Source organism: Cladophialophora psammophila (assembly GCF_000585535.1).
Source record: "Cladophialophora psammophila CBS 110553 chromosome Unknown aczJe-supercont1.3, whole genome shotgun sequence".
Lineage (NCBI taxonomy): Eukaryota > Fungi > Ascomycota > Eurotiomycetes > Chaetothyriales > Herpotrichiellaceae > Cladophialophora > Cladophialophora psammophila.
The window spans coordinates 207,094-223,548 of record NW_006912924.1 but is presented as its reverse complement, the minus strand read 5'-3'; the positions used below and the strand labels follow the sequence as shown (position 1 = coordinate 223,548).

At 53.2% G+C, this 16,455-nt stretch overlaps 8 protein-coding genes across 8 annotated transcripts; 5 read left to right on the top strand and 3 right to left on the bottom strand.

Annotated features, from left to right (window-relative positions):
• Positions 1-36: 36 nt before the first annotated feature.
• A1O5_02277 (uncharacterized protein) lies at positions 37-213 on the bottom strand (the record flags this gene model as incomplete). The annotated part of the gene is made up of 1 exon (XM_007742893.1): positions 37-213. One exon carries the CDS (start codon positions 211-213, stop codon positions 37-39), a length of 177 nt encoding a protein of 58 aa, XP_007741083.1.
• A 1,469-nt stretch (positions 214-1,682) lies between these two features.
• A1O5_02276 (uncharacterized protein) lies at positions 1,683-2,456 on the bottom strand (the record flags this gene model as incomplete). The annotated part of the gene is made up of 1 exon (XM_007742892.1): positions 1,683-2,456. The coding sequence occupies one exon, from the start codon at positions 2,454-2,456 to the stop codon at positions 1,683-1,685; it is 774 nt and encodes a 257-aa protein (XP_007741082.1).
• A 1,753-nt stretch (positions 2,457-4,209) lies between these two features.
• A1O5_02275 (uncharacterized protein) lies at positions 4,210-4,803 on the top strand (the record flags this gene model as incomplete). The annotated part of the gene is made up of 1 exon (XM_007742891.1): positions 4,210-4,803. A coding segment is annotated over one exon (594 nt), but the record flags the coding sequence as incomplete, so codon positions are not given.
• Positions 4,804-6,536: 1,733 nt separating this feature from the next.
• On the top strand, positions 6,537-8,024 carry A1O5_02274 (uncharacterized protein; the record flags this gene model as incomplete). Its single annotated transcript, XM_007742890.1, has 1 exon — positions 6,537-8,024. The coding sequence occupies one exon, from the start codon at positions 6,537-6,539 to the stop codon at positions 8,022-8,024; it is 1,488 nt and encodes a 495-aa protein (XP_007741080.1).
• A 62-nt stretch (positions 8,025-8,086) lies between these two features.
• On the bottom strand, positions 8,087-9,610 carry A1O5_02273 (uncharacterized protein; the record flags this gene model as incomplete). Its single annotated transcript, XM_007742889.1, has 1 exon — positions 8,087-9,610. The coding sequence occupies one exon, from the start codon at positions 9,608-9,610 to the stop codon at positions 8,087-8,089; it is 1,524 nt and encodes a 507-aa protein (XP_007741079.1).
• A 2,244-nt stretch (positions 9,611-11,854) lies between these two features.
• Positions 11,855-12,337, top strand: A1O5_02272 (uncharacterized protein; the record flags this gene model as incomplete). The annotated part of the gene is made up of 1 exon (XM_007742888.1): positions 11,855-12,337. One exon carries the CDS (start codon positions 11,855-11,857, stop codon positions 12,335-12,337), a length of 483 nt encoding a protein of 160 aa, XP_007741078.1.
• Positions 12,338-12,641: 304 nt separating this feature from the next.
• On the top strand, positions 12,642-13,554 carry A1O5_02271 (DNA-directed RNA polymerase III subunit RPC8; the record flags this gene model as incomplete). The annotated part of the gene is made up of 7 exons (XM_007742887.1): positions 12,642-12,653; positions 12,711-12,815; positions 12,865-12,961; positions 13,014-13,100; positions 13,152-13,215; positions 13,269-13,461; positions 13,510-13,554. The coding sequence occupies 7 exons, from the start codon at positions 12,642-12,644 to the stop codon at positions 13,552-13,554; spliced, it is 603 nt and encodes a 200-aa protein (XP_007741077.1).
• An 826-nt stretch (positions 13,555-14,380) lies between these two features.
• On the top strand, positions 14,381-15,688 carry A1O5_02270 (cystathionine gamma-lyase; the record flags this gene model as incomplete). Its single annotated transcript, XM_007742886.1, has 1 exon — positions 14,381-15,688. One exon carries the CDS (start codon positions 14,381-14,383, stop codon positions 15,686-15,688), a length of 1,308 nt encoding a protein of 435 aa, XP_007741076.1.
• Positions 15,689-16,455: the final 767 nt, after the last annotated feature.

Below are 16,455 nucleotides of genomic sequence, written 5' to 3'. Positions count from 1 at the left end.
GAGGGTTGAACCGCTGGGCCAAAGGTGTTTGGCTACTTATTTGCCGGCGAAACCCTCCTCAACTTGCTTGGTGGCCTCCTCCTTGGAGATGCCGTATTTCTCGGCGACCTTGGTGGCGAGGGCCTCCTTGTTGCCAGCAACCTCCTTGAAGTCGTCAGCGGTGAGCTTGTCGAACTTGGTGCGGAGGTGTGCCTTGGTAGCTTCGTCGGCCATGGCGAATGTGTTGTGGGGTGGAGGATATAGTTGGGAGGGTCAAGTATGATTTGCCTGGAAGAGGGACTGGTACAAGACTTGGGCTTTGAGAAGCTTGAAGAGGAAGAGAAAGAAGAAAGCCGTGCCACCATGGACGGCGTTGTTTATATAACCACTCACCCTGGCCATCGTGTTGCCCCTCCACCCCTCATTTCCTTCAGAAAGTCACCCTTCTGCTAAACTCTCGATTGGGAGCAGGGTGGATTGCACAATTTGATTCAGGCTAGCCCCACGCCTGAAAGCGAAAGAATTGAAGGCCACGTCGTGTGTGAAAGACCCAATCAGGGCAAGCATGGTCCTCACCGATTGATCCTGATGCCAAATGAAAACGCGTGACCGTTGGTGACGGCCCGCTGGATCGAGCAAGGCGCCGCATGTCGCCGCAGTCGGTGCCGTTAGCTTTGAGACGATGGAGGGGTCAAGTTCGCGTGTGCGCGAACTCGACCCACGGTCGAGCTTCAGGCGGTGAAGAATCGAAGATGCTGAGACTGAGGTTCGCGAGCGAATGGCATGTGAAGTTGCAGAAAGGCCTGAAGACCGCCGTCGATCAGCAGCGGATGGTCAGTTGCCAGCTCGCCAGTTCAGACTTGTTTCATTGTTGTCACTATTGTTTATGGGATTTTTCCCCCCTGGCTGCCCCTCATTTCCTCCCCCCCCTGCTTACCCCTCGATGCCTGGAGTTGGGGCCTAAGATAGTTAGCAGCATCTCCCGAAGCCTGGATGTCAGGGCCGTGAGGCAGCAGGGGGTGATTGAAGATCGGCCTTTCCTTAGCCAGCGCCACCCGTTGAACCCTGACCAAGTCCGATGGCAGAAGCCAGTGCATCCTTTTATGGGGCTCTTCTTGGTCGGTAAAAACGGAGGCCCAGAAGACCGGCTGCGTCAGTCTTGGTAAGTCTGGACCTCTTTGACCTCTGCAAGACCGTGATAAGAGACAGACACGATTGGGTGCTGGCATAGCTGGGTCCGAGGGAGCAGACCGCTTATCAGCCCATTGGGTAAGCTGTTGGCTCGGTTGAGGTGTTTGGCTCGTTTCCAGCACCACTGCGGTGTCTGCGGCATGTCGGCTTATCGTTGGGCTCTGCATACCTGCTGAGTAACGGTGTCCGTGAACAGAGAACGGTCGCCGCAGCCAATGAACCTCCGGCTACGGCAAGACATGATTTAGATCGAGGATGGAAGAGAAGATAAGGGAATTCAGAGACGGTGGCCAAGTGAGCCGGTGGTTTCTACGGAAGAAACGAGGTGAAACACGAAAACGAAGACAGATTCCATCATTTTCCCAACCAAGGCAACTGCAGGTGTTCCTCTTGTCACTTCAACGAGCCATCCTCGAGACAGAGCCTTTTACACCCTTGTGCTGTATCATATTTGCATGCGCTCATTGCTTGCCAAGGTGCCATGGCTGTTGTTCTCAAACATGTCCACCTCTTCAATGCTGTGTGTTCTGCGTCCCAGTGGCCAGGACGAAATTGATCTTGTAGAAAACATGGCAATGTCGTAGGATGGCCCGTGTACGCATCACCCAAGGTTGCGCTTGCCTGAACGCCTCCATAAGTTCCTCCCGGACCTCCTCTTCATTCTCCATCTCTTGAACTTCCTCCTCGAGTTTCTTCAAGTGGGTCGTTATTTGATCCAACTGGTCGAGTGTAATCACAGTGGCAGTATTCTGATCGATGAGAAATCTGGGGCTGAAGGTATGGTATTTTCGGGAATTGATGGCGTTCTGGTACGACTGAAGCCCTCTCTGGATCATGCCGATTCCCTCAATCTCGCCTCTGATTGCAGTGAGGAAGGCACCTTTCGTCCTGGGAACGGCCGGTGGCTCGTCGAATGATCCCGTGAACCCAAAGGCACACACGAATCCGAACGGATCTCTCGAAGTCGGGGCAGGCACTTCGGTGGGAAGATCATCCGCAGACTGTCCACGAGGAGGTACTATTTCCTCCGCAAAGACGAGGGCTTCCAGCTTCCGGTCAAGGTCAGGGTGCAGTTTGGCGGTGACTTCGCTGATTGCAGACCCGCTGGTTTCGCTGTCAGCCGGAGTGGCAGGTTGGCCACTGGTGGACGAAATCGGAGTGAGAGCGTCAGGACTTTCACTCTCAGAATATGCCTGAGTTTTGGTGGGAAAGCTGGGGGCATCGCATTCGGCATGATAGACCGGTAGTGCTGGACGGTTGGATATGTTTCTCGGTGCGGAAGTCATTGTGGTTGAGCTAGGAATAGATGGTGATTAAGCAATATGTCGAGGTAGTGATTGAAGCACTAGTGAAGCACCATCAGCACTTGAGCAGGTCTTCGTAGAGTCTGGAAAATGGAGAGCAGAATAGAGAAGCAGCAACGATGATGATGGCGATATCATACAGCAGCAAACGGGAAAACATGCTGTCTACGTGGCGAACAATGATCACAAACATCCCCCAGGAGTCAGTGGAACGATGTTCCTCCAAAAGCGTCCGCAGCGATGCCACAAAGGCTTCCATGATGAATCAAGTCCTTTCTTCTTGGCCCGTTCCTCCTCTTCTCTATACACCTGTCGTGTATTGTGACGAATTCTCACAAACCCCATCGGGCAAAAGTCATGCCGAATCCTCGCCGGGGAACGAGAAGGGATACAATCTGCTTCACCTCAAAACCAGCTGTCACCACCATCTTTGTTGTTGCGCATCCTTCCCAGACGAAAGGGCAAGCTCTTGTCTCACTGGCAGCTTCAATTTGTGCCCCCCTCTTTCTTCGTGCTCGCTTTTTCATCTGCCTGCGTGCATCTTGCCCACTTTTGGGAGACGATTGGGTGGAGAATGCTTAGACAATCTTGTTCAAGACAGTGAGGTTAATGGCTGGCTAGGACCGAGAAGGAGTCCGGGATTGAGCGCATGTTGCAGAGCAGACAGATGGCTGCCTTCTGCCTCGTGAACTGACGACTCGGAGCTGCCAAGGTAGCACAAGTGACAACAAGTGACAGCAAGTGACAGCAGCACTGCCTACCAGCTTGCTGCTTCCCCGCCTATCGACGTCAATCACCGCTCGACGGTCATTGCAGTAACTTGTCCAACATGTCCTCGTCCTTCCTTGCTCGCCTCGTCCTCCCACCTGTTACCTGGACATATTTGACTGCCTCTTCATCTCTGTCACTGTTGCTGTAGACTATCTATTTTCCTTCCTTGCTTACGACAAACAGATCTCTCATCCACACATTGTTGCAACTGATGTTGTCTTCTCCAGCGTCACAAGGCTGAATACCGTTAAGCTTCAAAACACATTGGCGCAGCTCAAAGAAATCTCCTCGACATCTTCCTAGGTGTCTCCGGACTTGTTCCTTAGGTGGCTGCAACATGAAGTGTGCCACTCTGGTCCCCCCCGACGCCCGAACATCCCCAACCTCCCATTTCCTTCCTCCGCTACCTACAGTTTGGAGAATGGTGAACAATGCAAGAAGACGAGGAGCAGGGAGTCAGATTAGCTCAGGGCGTCGTGTGAACTGTGTCTACCCTGCGGTTGGGCCGGTCTCAAACAGCCTTGTCTCAACCCTACCGACCGTCACTTTGCGCAGGGTAGGGCAGAATAATTCATCTACCCAGGGAGATCTCCTTGATTTTCTCAGATTCTGGTACGGAGAATCGGACACTTTTACTCTGTCCAATGTTGAAGTTCTTGAACAAACGGCAGGCTCAAGCAACGAAATGATGAGCCAGCCGCGTCAAGTGGATCCCATGGATCTCGTCCCTGGCCCTGTCTCCGACGATTCCGGAGGTACTACTGAACATGCGGCTCTAACAAAAGAGCCTTCAGACAGCTTCTCAGGGGATCATCAATGGATGACCAGGCCATTTGATGGTTCCGTGTCCTATCCCGCCTATCCTAGCCTTGTACTCAGGGATCCACAGACCATCGCCGGCCGAAAGCGCCCTCTGGAGTCTACCTCGCCTGGGTTTCGCACCGATTTGTCTGGTAGTAGCGATATCGTAACCTGCCGAGCGTGTCTCGATCCACTGGAGGACCCCATCTCCCTAAGTTGTGGCCATTGCTACTGCCGGCCTTGTCTGAATCATCTTGTCAGCGTTGGTATCGCCAACAAAATGTCGTGGCCTCCAAAATGCTGCGGTGGTTGGCAGCCCGTAGATGTGGGCCCACTTCAGCAGTATCTTGACCAAGAAGTTCTCTCTCGCTATCTTGATGTGCAGGAAGAATACTCAACCCCCAACCCGGTCTACTGTTCAAACAAATTCTGCAGTCGTCACATTCCCTTGACCCAGATCCAGAACACCACGGAAAAGTTTGTTTTGTGCAGCAAATGTGGTGTCCAAACCTGTGCCGAATGCAAACAAGGACGCGACGGCCATGTGGGGGGTGATGGAACCACCTGCAAGGGTCTTGAGGATTTAATGGACGTGAGAGATCGTCAACTTGCTAGAAGCAAGCAATGGAAGCAATGTCCTGGCTGCAAGAATCTGGTCGAGAGAATTGACGGCTGCAGCAACATGAATTGCTCGTGTGGATCGCGTTTCTGTTACAAATGTGGAGTGAACATGAACAACACAGCTTACTGTCGCTGTCGTGGGTCTTTGGATGAAACTGACGTATCGAGGCGACGTCGACGCGATCTTCGCATGAAGCGAGCATCAAGGAAGGTTCTTGCAAGCCTTGATTCTTCCGAACCAGACGCATCTTCGTCGTCCACTCCGCTATCTAAAGAGCAATCCCTTCCCTGGGAACGATCGGATCTGCCTAAATTACCTCCTAGACGTATCCCTCGGCTTGCCTCCAAGGCCAACTGTCGTAGAGGTTCGTCTCGACCCTCTAGGGCAGATCCTCTCGTGGATACACCAAGGCCAGAAAAGATCACCCAACCACAACCTCCGTTATATGCTCCTCTTGCTCAAGCGCCACAAAGCAAGGACGAACTAAACAAGATGAACTCCGGAGATCAAGCTGTCTCACCGGAAGCGACATATGGCAATTTGAAGCCGATTTTTGGGGCTTCTAGTGCGTCTGGTTATTTCCCGAATCCAGCTGGAAGCAATGCAACTTGGTCGGCGGTACCTCGAGTCCCACCAATGTCCGATCCTTTCTGGTCTACCCCGGTCCCAGGTTTATCGACAGAAAACCCGTACGTTGAAAGCACGATGCCATGCTTATCATATGCGTCCCTTCCGCAAAAACCTCTCAACCTTTCAAGGTTTGTTTTACACGGTGCCGACCTACCTCCGCAGTCTGGACATATGGATCTGCCAAGAGTCGCTGAAAACTTGGGAGTGGATTTCGGAGGCTTCGATTGGGATGCCTGTCATTGGCCGCAATGAGAGCCAGACCGAGACGAATGACGCCCGCAGATAAGCGTGGTTTTTAAATCCAAAGAGGACTTGGGTGCAGAGCGAGAGAATGGATGGACTAGAGGGAGATTCTGGTCCAGGCCCCAGTTCCGAATGTCTGAGAGGGGCCATGTGGCTAAAGAACGGAAAAGACTGTCAAAAGATGTAACAGGGATTTCCTTTTTCGCCAATGTGCAGGTCTGTCTACCTCGGGCATTTGAACAGCAATAATATAACACAGCGGCCGACAGCGTGGCATTATACGCCATATGTGGATATCCATCGTTGTTTGGAAAGCTGGTCCAGTCATGGTCTGGAGTGAGTTCTTGTACACCGTAATTGCCTGTAGTGAACGTGGTTAATAGTTTCTGGCCCGTCTTATTAGTTTTATTAGGCATTTAAAGATCTCGGCAGGAGGGGGAGGCGGATCTGGCAGTTGATCAACTCACTAATGCTGGCTCAAGGTACGCTCGCTTCTCACGAAAGTGGCGTAATTAGCGGCTCGTAGTTTTTCTGTGGCTAAAGCTGATTGACTTCTCAGCCTTGTGTCGGTTCGTCAATTTGTCGGTTGCTTAGTTGAGCGGATGAGACGGAATGGGATGGATGGAAGGAAGGGGAGTGCGGCTCAATTGCATCCACGAGAGGCTCTAGAGGACAGGAGTAATTCCCCTCCATACGAGTATTCAAAATACTCGGTGTACATGCAGGTAAGAGTGGTAGCGAGGCAGGTTTCACTGTCTGTCCGTGCGAGTCCGTGAATGGATCGTGACGTCGCCGACTTTCTTCCTCCGCCCCGAGATCTGGATTTGGTATCCTCCGCGTGCCAACATGGCGGTCGATGCATATATAACTACGCACTACGGAGCAAACTCACCACGTTGTGGGGGAGGCAGGAGATCAGTGACAAAGCCTCACTTTGGAAATCACCATCACCAGCCCCCGAAGCCCAATCGAGGCCGCAAGGATCACGGTCCAGCATGGAACTGGAACTGGAACCGGAAACGGGGATGGAAATAACCACCCGCTCTGACCTCTCGCTCCTCTACCGCGTCCTGCGCGCTGTGATCAAACCGCTTCGCCCCCGTCTCGTTCGGCCCAGCAATCGCGCGCAGCCGGCGGGCTCGCCGCGTCTTGTTTCGCCGAGGAAGCGGGACGTAGTGATCCAAGAGACGATGTGTGAAGGCGTATGGATGTATTGTTTCCACCCAGCTCCGGGGAAGAGGAAGGGAGAGGGGAGAGGGAACGTCCAAAAGGCCAAGGATGGTAATCCCACGGATGAGTTGGTGAAAGATGGCGTTGGCGCTGGCGCTGGCACAGGGCGGACTACGGGTCATCATCCAGGCGTCCGGCGCAAACACCGCGTCTACTACTTCTGCGGCGGGGGGTTTCAATCTCCTCCCGCGCCTGAGCACTGGCGCTTCCTGACGTACCTCTCGCAGGACCTCGCGAGCCATTACTGCAGCAGACCATTGGCCGGCAGGGGCCAACACGCGAACGGCCTGGATCAGGATGCCGAGCCAGGCGCAGAGATCGAACTGGTTCTCGTGAGTTACCCGTTGGCACCGAACAGTCCGGCGAGTGACAGTCTGGAGATTCTAAGGAAGTGGCTGGGGAAGGTGATGGACGCGGCATCGGAAAATGGGCACACGCTGAGCTTGATGGGCGACAGCAGCGGTGGCAACGTCGTACTGAGTCTGGGATTCTGGGCCGTGCAGAATTACCATGAACTGGCACTACCACAACCACAGCAGCAACAGCAGAAGAAGCAGGACGCCCCTTCCGGAGCCCACTCGCCAGCTGCTGCTGACGACGATGGACCCAAAGAGACACAAAGAACGAGGACGAATGATAACTTCCCGCTCACATCCTTGATCAACATCTCGGGTCCGACGGACCTGACGCACAGCAACCCGGAAATCCGCAAAGCAGACAAGTTCGACCGCGTCCTTACAGCGCAGATGGCGAGACAAGTCGCAGAGGTCTGGGCCGGGACCGCCGGGACCACCAGTAACAGTAACGACAACGACGATGGCAATGCGAACCGGAAGGCAAGGAAGGACCAAGACCAACAACGGTCCTCCTCTTCACACAATCCTGAACCCATCCCACTATCCGACCCCAGCGTCTCGCCTCTCCTCAACGCCGACACAGCCTTCCACGCGCTGCGGGCTAGAAACGTACACGTGCACGGCGTCCTGGGCACGCACGACGTGCTAGCTCCTGACGGGTTGGAATTCATGCGCAAATGCCAGAGGCTCGGCGTGTCGGGGAGATGGTTGGTCTGGGAAGGCCAAATGCATTGTTTCCCTCTGGCGGGTGGTGGACGCGGCGGCAGGCCTGGGATTCGGGAAGGGACAGAAGGGAGAGAATTCTTGGTGAGTGTGCTTTGCAGAGACTATGAGCGGGAGAATTCAGGGGAGATATATAACCGGAAGGAAATTTCCGAGACGCTGGTGAGTGCGTGAACACTTCGCTCTGTTAGAATTATGTATAGTATTATAGACGCGGAATGACAATGTTGGCACACTTATCCAGTATCATCCGCCTTCTGTAATGGATTTTCTAGCAGTCCTCTCTCGCCCAGCGTAATGATGGCAGCTAGCAGGCGTTTCCTACTCTCTTCTCTTTCCTTCTCGACCATGACTTGCCACAGTCCTTTTCTCCGCACGTTGCCAGCAGTGGTAGTTGTCAAATTCTCGCCCTGGCTCATGCGTGCTCCTGTATCGCTTCTCCCGTTCTTTCGAGGCAAATCATGCGAATAGCGGCAGCTTGAACCCCATTTGCAAGTTTTGTACTTAACAAAGTGTTTGCAGGGCTGAGGCATTCGCCCTCTTGCCGTTCGCGGCCCTGGTCGAAGAGAGGGATGAGCACGAGACACCTGTTTACTGCTCGTGATTTCTGGGCTAGAATCGGAATCCGAGCTAGCATCCGAATCTGTGCCGGAGTCTGAGCCAGAAGTTATGGATGAGCCAGAGGACGAGGTCGCTTCTGAGTCTGTGAGATCCGAGTTGGACGAGACGTCGGCGGCTTCTGTGGTAGGAGATGGACTGGGTCCCGTGGCGCCGCTCAGAGATACCGAAGTATTCTCTTTCGTCTCAGCAAGCCGCAATGCTTCCTCCGCCTTCTCTAGTTCCTGCTGCGCCTTCAGAGCTCTTTTTCGTAGCTTATCGGCCTTTAATTTTGCTCGAGCGGTAGCATCCATATTTTCGGTCTTGTCGTCCCTGTCAAGCCTCCGCTCCTGCTCGCGTGCTTGTTTCGCTTTTCTAATTGCCTTTTGTTTTTCAGCTCTTTCTTGGTCTCTTTTGGCTAGAGCCTCTTTTCTGGCCTCCCGTTTCGCCTTCTGCTCTTCCTCCCATTTTCTCTTCTTCTCTTCGGCCTCCTTCTTTGCCGCCTCTATCCTCGCTTGTGTAGGGAATCGCCGTTTTCTTTCTGCAAGCCAACTTAATATCTCCTCTCGAGTCCGGAGAGCGAGAGGATGGCCGTTATATTCGAACATATAACTACCCACGCCTGGCGTCGTCTTGTTCGCCAGGCGCTGTTCTTCATCTTCGTCGTCTTCTGGATCCGAATCTTGGTCAAATTTTGCGGGAGTCAATCCAAGGAGGTTGTGTTTCTTGGGCTCTACTTTCTTTGGTTCCGGTGAGTTCTGGCTAGTTTGTTCACTAGACGGCCTGCGGGCCAGAAGGTGTTCGATTGTGGCATTGAAGCTAGGTACCGCGGGCGCAGCTGTAGGACGCGGACGATGTTGGTGGCCCGGGTGGAATGCAGTGTTGTGATCCCGCTTCTGTGGCGGGTTGAGAAAACCACCCCGTTGTGGACCGTTGTTTAAGGGTTTATGGGACACACTCTGGCCGTACACCGCGGATGAGGTAGTGGGTCCCGGACGATAACTTCCATGTCCTCCACGACCGCCTCTTGTATTTCCTCTGTAAGAATGAGCCCCTCTAAACGACCCCCTGCTGTTCTGAAAGGCTTGGGTTGGCTGGGACGCGCCTTCGGTTCGCTTGGGAGGCGGAGGCGGAGGAGGGAAGGTGAAGGGCTGGCTCGACATCCAGAAGGTGCAACAACGAGCGGGGGTCTCACCGCTGAGATACTTGTTAACCCATGCAGATACACGATACAAGTCAAGAACGCCTGTACATATCCAAGCAGCAAAGTCTGGAAATGATTGCGCGGTTGGCAAGGCGAGCGGGTGTCCGCCGGTTAAATTTTTGGTTGGTCCTGCGACCGCCGCAAGGCTGCGACGCAATCGGTGAATTCCCTCTCCTGCTCCGGAATAGTGTGGTACCGCAAATTCACTTTCTCAGGATAACTCCAACCGGTGGTAAATCCGTATTTTCTCTAACTCTACAATGCTAGAGAATACGAATGATCCTCTCGGTACGCCACGCACGCTTGGGTCTGGCCGCATGTGGCGGTGCATGAATTCGTCTGGGCTGGCTGAGCCATAGCCACTTCGGGAGTCCGTATTAGCCTTGTCAAGCCTTGTCCATGATGTGTTGCCCCCCCCCTCCTTGAGGATATGCCTCTCGCAACTGCATAAAGACAATCGCAGGGGAGTATTTCTTGGTTGGATCTAGCTAGAACCGCCTCCCATCGTCCTTCGTTGAGTTCACCATCGACTGATAATGTTGATGACATTGCGCCCGCAACATCAAGATACTCTTTATCAGCACCCAATATGCCCTGTCTTCGAGCAATGGAAAGAGATTGGAGGTGCTTTCACCGCGGAAAGGGTCGGGTCCTACAACAAACACTTCTCATTCCACCGACCAGCAACTTCGGATTCCAGGCATGTTCCAAGGCATTCCCGTGCAAACCTTCAGAAGCGCGCTCATAATGTTGGTTTCGAGCCCGGAAATGTGCTTCCTCCTAACGGTGCCAGGCCTCATTCTGGCGAAGCCATCAAGCAGGAAGATTGGGATGGGTCACGCACCCGACATCACAAACCTTGTTGCCGGTCACGCAGACTCATCAGCCTGTCGCATACGACGCGATCGCAACTCGGTCCCTGGGTCGTGTTCTCGCTGTGCAAGGCGCGGACTGTCCAGCAATCTTGTTGTATGACCCATGTACGCGGATACTCGGCCTTTCCCACGCGGATTGGAAGCCCCTCGTTCGCAACGTCGTTGGAAATCTCATCGACTCCATGGAGAAGCTCGGGGCACGACGGCAAAGTATCGTAGCACGCATCTCTCCTGGTGCTGGCGACCGATATAATGCTTTCAAATGGGACGATGACATGGAAGAATCTGTGAGGGATGTTTGCATCAGAACTTGCGACTTGTTGAATGATCGAAAACTCTGCCACACCGTGAGCGCAGAGGAGCGCAAAAGCCTTCAAAATGATGGTGGTCGAGTACCGAGTATGGTTGAGACTCTCAACCTGTCGTATTTGGCTACAACAAAGCTCATACTTTGCGGCATTGACGAGTTTAATATTTCATGTGATGGAGACTCGTCTATCGTGGCTCGGCATGATTAATAGGATCAAGACACGCACATGGCGTACAAATACCATTCATAGGAAGGCGAGAGACCTAACCATGGGTTGAGCATGAGCGTCCTTTTCTTGGTCGAGGGCCATCTTGAAGCCTTGAGTGGACTGCATTCAACCTGAACTGTCATCTTGATTTGCGTTGGGGCTTCGTTCGGTGTACGGGAATCTCGCTGGGATCTAGTGATCTTCTTCGAAGATTCCTTGCGTATGTCCCGTAGAAACTGCATTTTCCAGTGTTGGAATTGCGAGCGAGATTGTACCTTGCTCGCCGCTCTGCTTGCCCCCAGCTCACCTTCCGCTTCCCACCGTTGCTCCCGGGACAGAACACAATTTCTGGAGGAAATTACATCCCCTTCACAGACCATGGAGTAATAAGTCACAGGCTGATATCTCAGGATTGCTGCTTTGATGGCCAATGTATTTCCATATGAGACTACCGTGGAACCAGACCAAGGACAACATCCTCATTTCCAAGGACCTAGACTGCAGTATGTATGATCGAACGGGATGGAGACGGAGGAAGGTAACAATGTGCTCACAACCGTGTTCATGCCATGCAAAGACCTCCTACATCAGAGACGGTCCGTCACGCGACCGTGGATTCGAAGAAGGTGCCGAGTGCTGAATGGATCGGAGCCTATGGCGGCATGACATAAAACAGGTGAGAGTTGAACATCACCTGATCGAGTTGACTTGGATACCAGTCAGGTTAATAAGGCCGATCAACACACCCTTCAGAGCTAATACGGACACCAGAGTGATCAATTTCCCAAGAGCAAAACACAGCAGGAAGACATGGAACTCAAAACCGTCCTCGTCGATAATCCCCAAGGCCTGAATCTGATCCTCGGCCACTCTCATTTCATCAAGACGGTGGAAGACCTTCATGAAGCTATATTCAATGCTGTCCCGGGCGCCAAATTCGGCCTCGCCTTCTGCGAAGCGTCGGACGTCTGTTTAATCCGCTATTCAGGAACCGACCCGGAGCTCGTCGCCTTGGCCCAGAAAAACGCCATGTCCATCGGGGCCGGCCATAGCTTCATCATCTTCCTACGCGATATGTATCCTCTCAACATCCTCGGCGCCATCCGCGCCGTTCCTGAAGTTTGCCGCATCTACTGCGCGACGGCTAATCCCGTGGAGGTCATTGTGGCACAGACACAGCAGGGACGGGGAATCCTGGGCGTTGTGGATGGCTTCAGTCCCAAAGGCATCGAAGGAGACGCGGACATTGCGAAGCGCAAGGCCTTTCTGCGGACAGTGGGATATAAAGCGTAGGACGCCGGGGTCATTGGGGGACTGGTATGCTATGTAGGACTTGCAAAACCAAGTTTGGAAGTCGTCGAAGAAATGATATTCGTTATCGAGGAGGAGCAGCCGCCAAGACCTTCCCAAAGCGGCGCCACGTTGAGTTCTCCCTCAAAGCCTCTTCAATGGAGAGAAAGTTTTTCCCTTGCGACTCACTGTGTCCGTATTTGTGACGGCTTCCCAGTACACGATCTCACACTCCAGATCCAGAATATGCTACATCTCGTCCCGTCCGAGTCGTCATCACGTAACCTTCTGCGCATAACGTAGCAATATGTTCATCCTCGTACGGTTACTTCACTGCTCCGTCGGGTCCGGGTCATAGGGAATACTAATTTAGCAGACCACCTTCGACGATCTGGTCCAGATACCGCCGCATGGATTTGTGAACAATCAAATTACCCGACAAGACCTTGAAGATCGCATCAACGAGAAATATTCAAACAAAGTCTGCCCCTCCGACACACTCGGGCTTCAATTTCTGACCAAAGTGATAGATTGTGCAAAAGGTCGGGCTGTGCATTTGCATGTATGATCTGCTGAAAGCTTCTGATGGCCTGATCGGTCATGGCACGGGAAATGCCAATGTGAATGGTACACGAGGATTTCGCCTTAGTGGTGCCTTCTGAGCTGATGGAACATTAAGTCCAGTTCCGAATGATTGTATTTCGACCCTTCAAAGGCGAGATCATTACCGGCGTCATCCAGAAATGTACACCTGAAGGCATTCGAAGTAAGTCATAAACCTCACTTCTCAACGAGCGAGCTAAACCATAACTTCTAGTTACAACACGATTCTTCGACGACATTTTTGTCCCGCCGACCATGCTTTTCGAGGGTTGTGTCTAGTGAGTCGAACCAAGGCGCCAACAAGTCCGAACTTCATACTGAGCCGTCAAAGCAACGAGGCCGAGAAGACTTGGGTCTGGGAGACAGAAGGCGACCCCATCTACTTGGATGAAGGCACCATAGTCAACGTGCGAGTCGAGGCCGAAAAGTGGAATGACCAAGCACCGTCACCTCCCAAGATTCGGAAACCGGGCGAGCCTGAGCCAGAGACGGTGATAGAGCATAGAGTGCCCTACTCTATCGAGGTAAGTGGTCCAGATCATGGGCGGAGAGAGCTTCTCTAACTGATTCAGGCATCAATGGGCGAGCCTGGGTTGGGTGGTGTTGACTGGTGGTGACACGAAGCTGCAACCGATCAAACGTGGTTGTGCGCATGCCTATGCTTGTTGGACAAGGCTATGCTTCTCATCGACACTTTCTGAGGACTTTTGGTGGCCGATTTATTTGGCTAACCAGACTCAACCGCCAAGCGTGCCCGACGAGCTGATGGGTCTCTCAATGTCCTTACCGCTCTTACGGATTTGGCCTATCGGCGAAGACAGGAGCAGCCGGTGTCTGTAGTTGTCAAGCAGACCTGCGATCACCTGGCGACGCAAGCCGCGTGTAAGCGGCGACTTGGTGCAAGGTCTGGTGTTACAACGCGTGTTGCCCCTGGAATGAGTTTGTCATCACTCGTCACGCCCTTTGGCAGGCACAGGCGGAGGAGCCTCGGAGCGCACAAGTAGGGGTCCCTTAGTCTTTCAGAACTGCCCGGGTGGTGCCTGGATGGTGCCTGGCAAGCTGGTCTCGCTCGTAGTTCCTGGAAACCCCCCCCCCCTCCCCTCAAAAAAGCACGTCATCTCTTGCCCATCGGTTTTTTGATTGATGATATTGTAGATGACTGGCCGTCCCAACGAGAGAATTCCATCAAGATAAATAATACTAATTAGGGTCACTGACCCCCACAATATGGCTCTTCTTACAAACAAGATGATCCAGTGCTGTCCGAATACATAACCTCTCCCTCTTCTCTGTTCCTGTTCTCGTTCCTATTCGTCTTCTCACCGCCAGCCCGTTTTCGTTGAACCCCGCAGAAAGATCCCGCCGCCTCCCAAACAACACACCACTTTCGTCTTTACCGTTGTCTTGTAACTGAGCAGAGAGCATCAAATCTCCCTAGCCGTCATGACTATTCCCGTCCACGTCCCTCTCTCGCCTCGTCCTCTTAGACCCAACGAGCGCATCTTGACCAACGAAGATGGCGGCATTGTCACGCCTGCTCGAGCCCCTTCCCCCGTCTACAATTTTGGCACCCTTGCCGTGCATGCTGGGGCACCCATAGACCCTTCCACAGGCGCCGTCATCGAGCCTCTCTCGCTGTCTACCACCTTCGCACAAACGGCTGTGGGCAAGCCCATTGGACTGTATGAGTACAGTCGCAGCGCCAACCCGAACCGGGACAATTTCGAAGAGGCTGTGGCCGCACTCGAGCACGCGAGATTCGCTCTGGCATTTGCCTCGGGCTCAGCTACAACAGCTACAATTCTACAGTCGCTCGCTTCGGGCTCACATGTCATATCTGTCTCGGATGTCTACGGTGGCACCCATCGATATTTCACAAAAGTGGCGCTGGCACACGGAGTCGAGGTTACATTCTCTCCCTCCATCGAACTGGACGTCGAAGAGTTGATCAGGGAGCAAACAAAGCTGATCTGGATCGAGAGTCCTTCAAACCCCACCCTGAGCCTGGTCGACATCAGGAACGTTGCTTCAGTTGCCCACAGACACGGCATTCTGGTCGTGGTGGACAATACATTCTTGTCGCCATACGTGCAAAATCCGCTAGATCACGGAGCCGACATTGTGGTGCACTCTGTGACAAAATACATCAACGGACACTCAGATGTTGTTATGGGCGTTGCGGCATTCAACTCGGACGAACTCAAAGGGCGATTGACATTTCTCCAAAATGCCATCGGAGCCGTGCCTTCGCCATTCGATTGCTGGCTCGCCCACCGAGGACTCAAGACCCTGCATCTACGCGCAAGAGAGGCAAGTACGAACGCACTAGCTGTTGCTCGAGCGCTGGAGGCATCGCCACATGTGATTGCCGTGAACTATCCTGGGTTGGATTCTCACAAGCAGAGAGCGATCGCCATCAAGCAGCATCGCGACGGCATGGGTGGTGGGATGCTCAGTTTCCGACTCAAAGGTGGGCACGCTGCTGCAGAAAGATTCTGTCAACAAACACGAATCTTCACCCTAGCCGAGAGCCTGGGAGGCGTCGAAAGTCTCTGCGAGGTTCCTAGTGCTATGACCCATGCGGGCATCCCCAAGGAGCAACGTGAGGCCATTGGCGTGTTTGACGATCTTGTCAGACTGAGCTGTGGCGTTGAGGATGCTGACGACCTCAAGAAGGACGTCTTGCAGGCATTAGAGAAAGCCGTCATCGGACCTAAGATCTCCAATGGTGTCAATGGAATAAGCAGATGACTTTCTATGGCGTGATCATGACTTATCCGTCCGGAAACGCTGTTCCACTGGATCTCTGAGACTCTGTTGCGCCCTGTTTGTTACTCCCCATGTTCATGTCCAACTGTTGCTGGGCTAACGCTGGGGCAGCCTTGCTCCCAGGAACTTGCACAACTGTGTTGAGGACCGCGTCAAGTCGCATCTCCCAGCGACTGTTTACCTATTTGTGGCGTCCTATCGCTCATACTCGGTCTTCTGCTCAGGATTTTTTTTTATTTAGGGGTGAGGCGTGGGCGACATTCATCTATCGCCATTGCCTTCACGGTTGCACTACCCACTCCCGTCGCGGACACCTCTGTCATCTCTCAACAAGATGAGCTCATGTCCCTCCAATTTCTCGGACGGTTTAATTCATCAGATAAACTATTTGCATCGAACACGGCGCAAAGGCGAAATGTTCGTTCCCCGGCGAGAAATATCTCCGGCGGATATAGTTGGATACACTCCAGCCGCTTGGATCAAAACCAGTTGGCGTTCCTAGACGGGAAAACGGGCTTTGAACCGTGGTGATCTCCCTGCCGAGGACACAGGGGTCTCTTGCTTGTATGTTACATACGTAGGGGGAGGTCTCGGTCGTTTTCCCCACATTACACTACATAGACACAGCGTCCCAATGACACTGATGCTTCAAGCGGCTCTACCTTTCTGGGAAAGGAAGGGGGGAGGGATTTTTCCAGCGTAAATCACGATCATAGTCCCTACATATTGTCAGAAATTCAGACGATGGC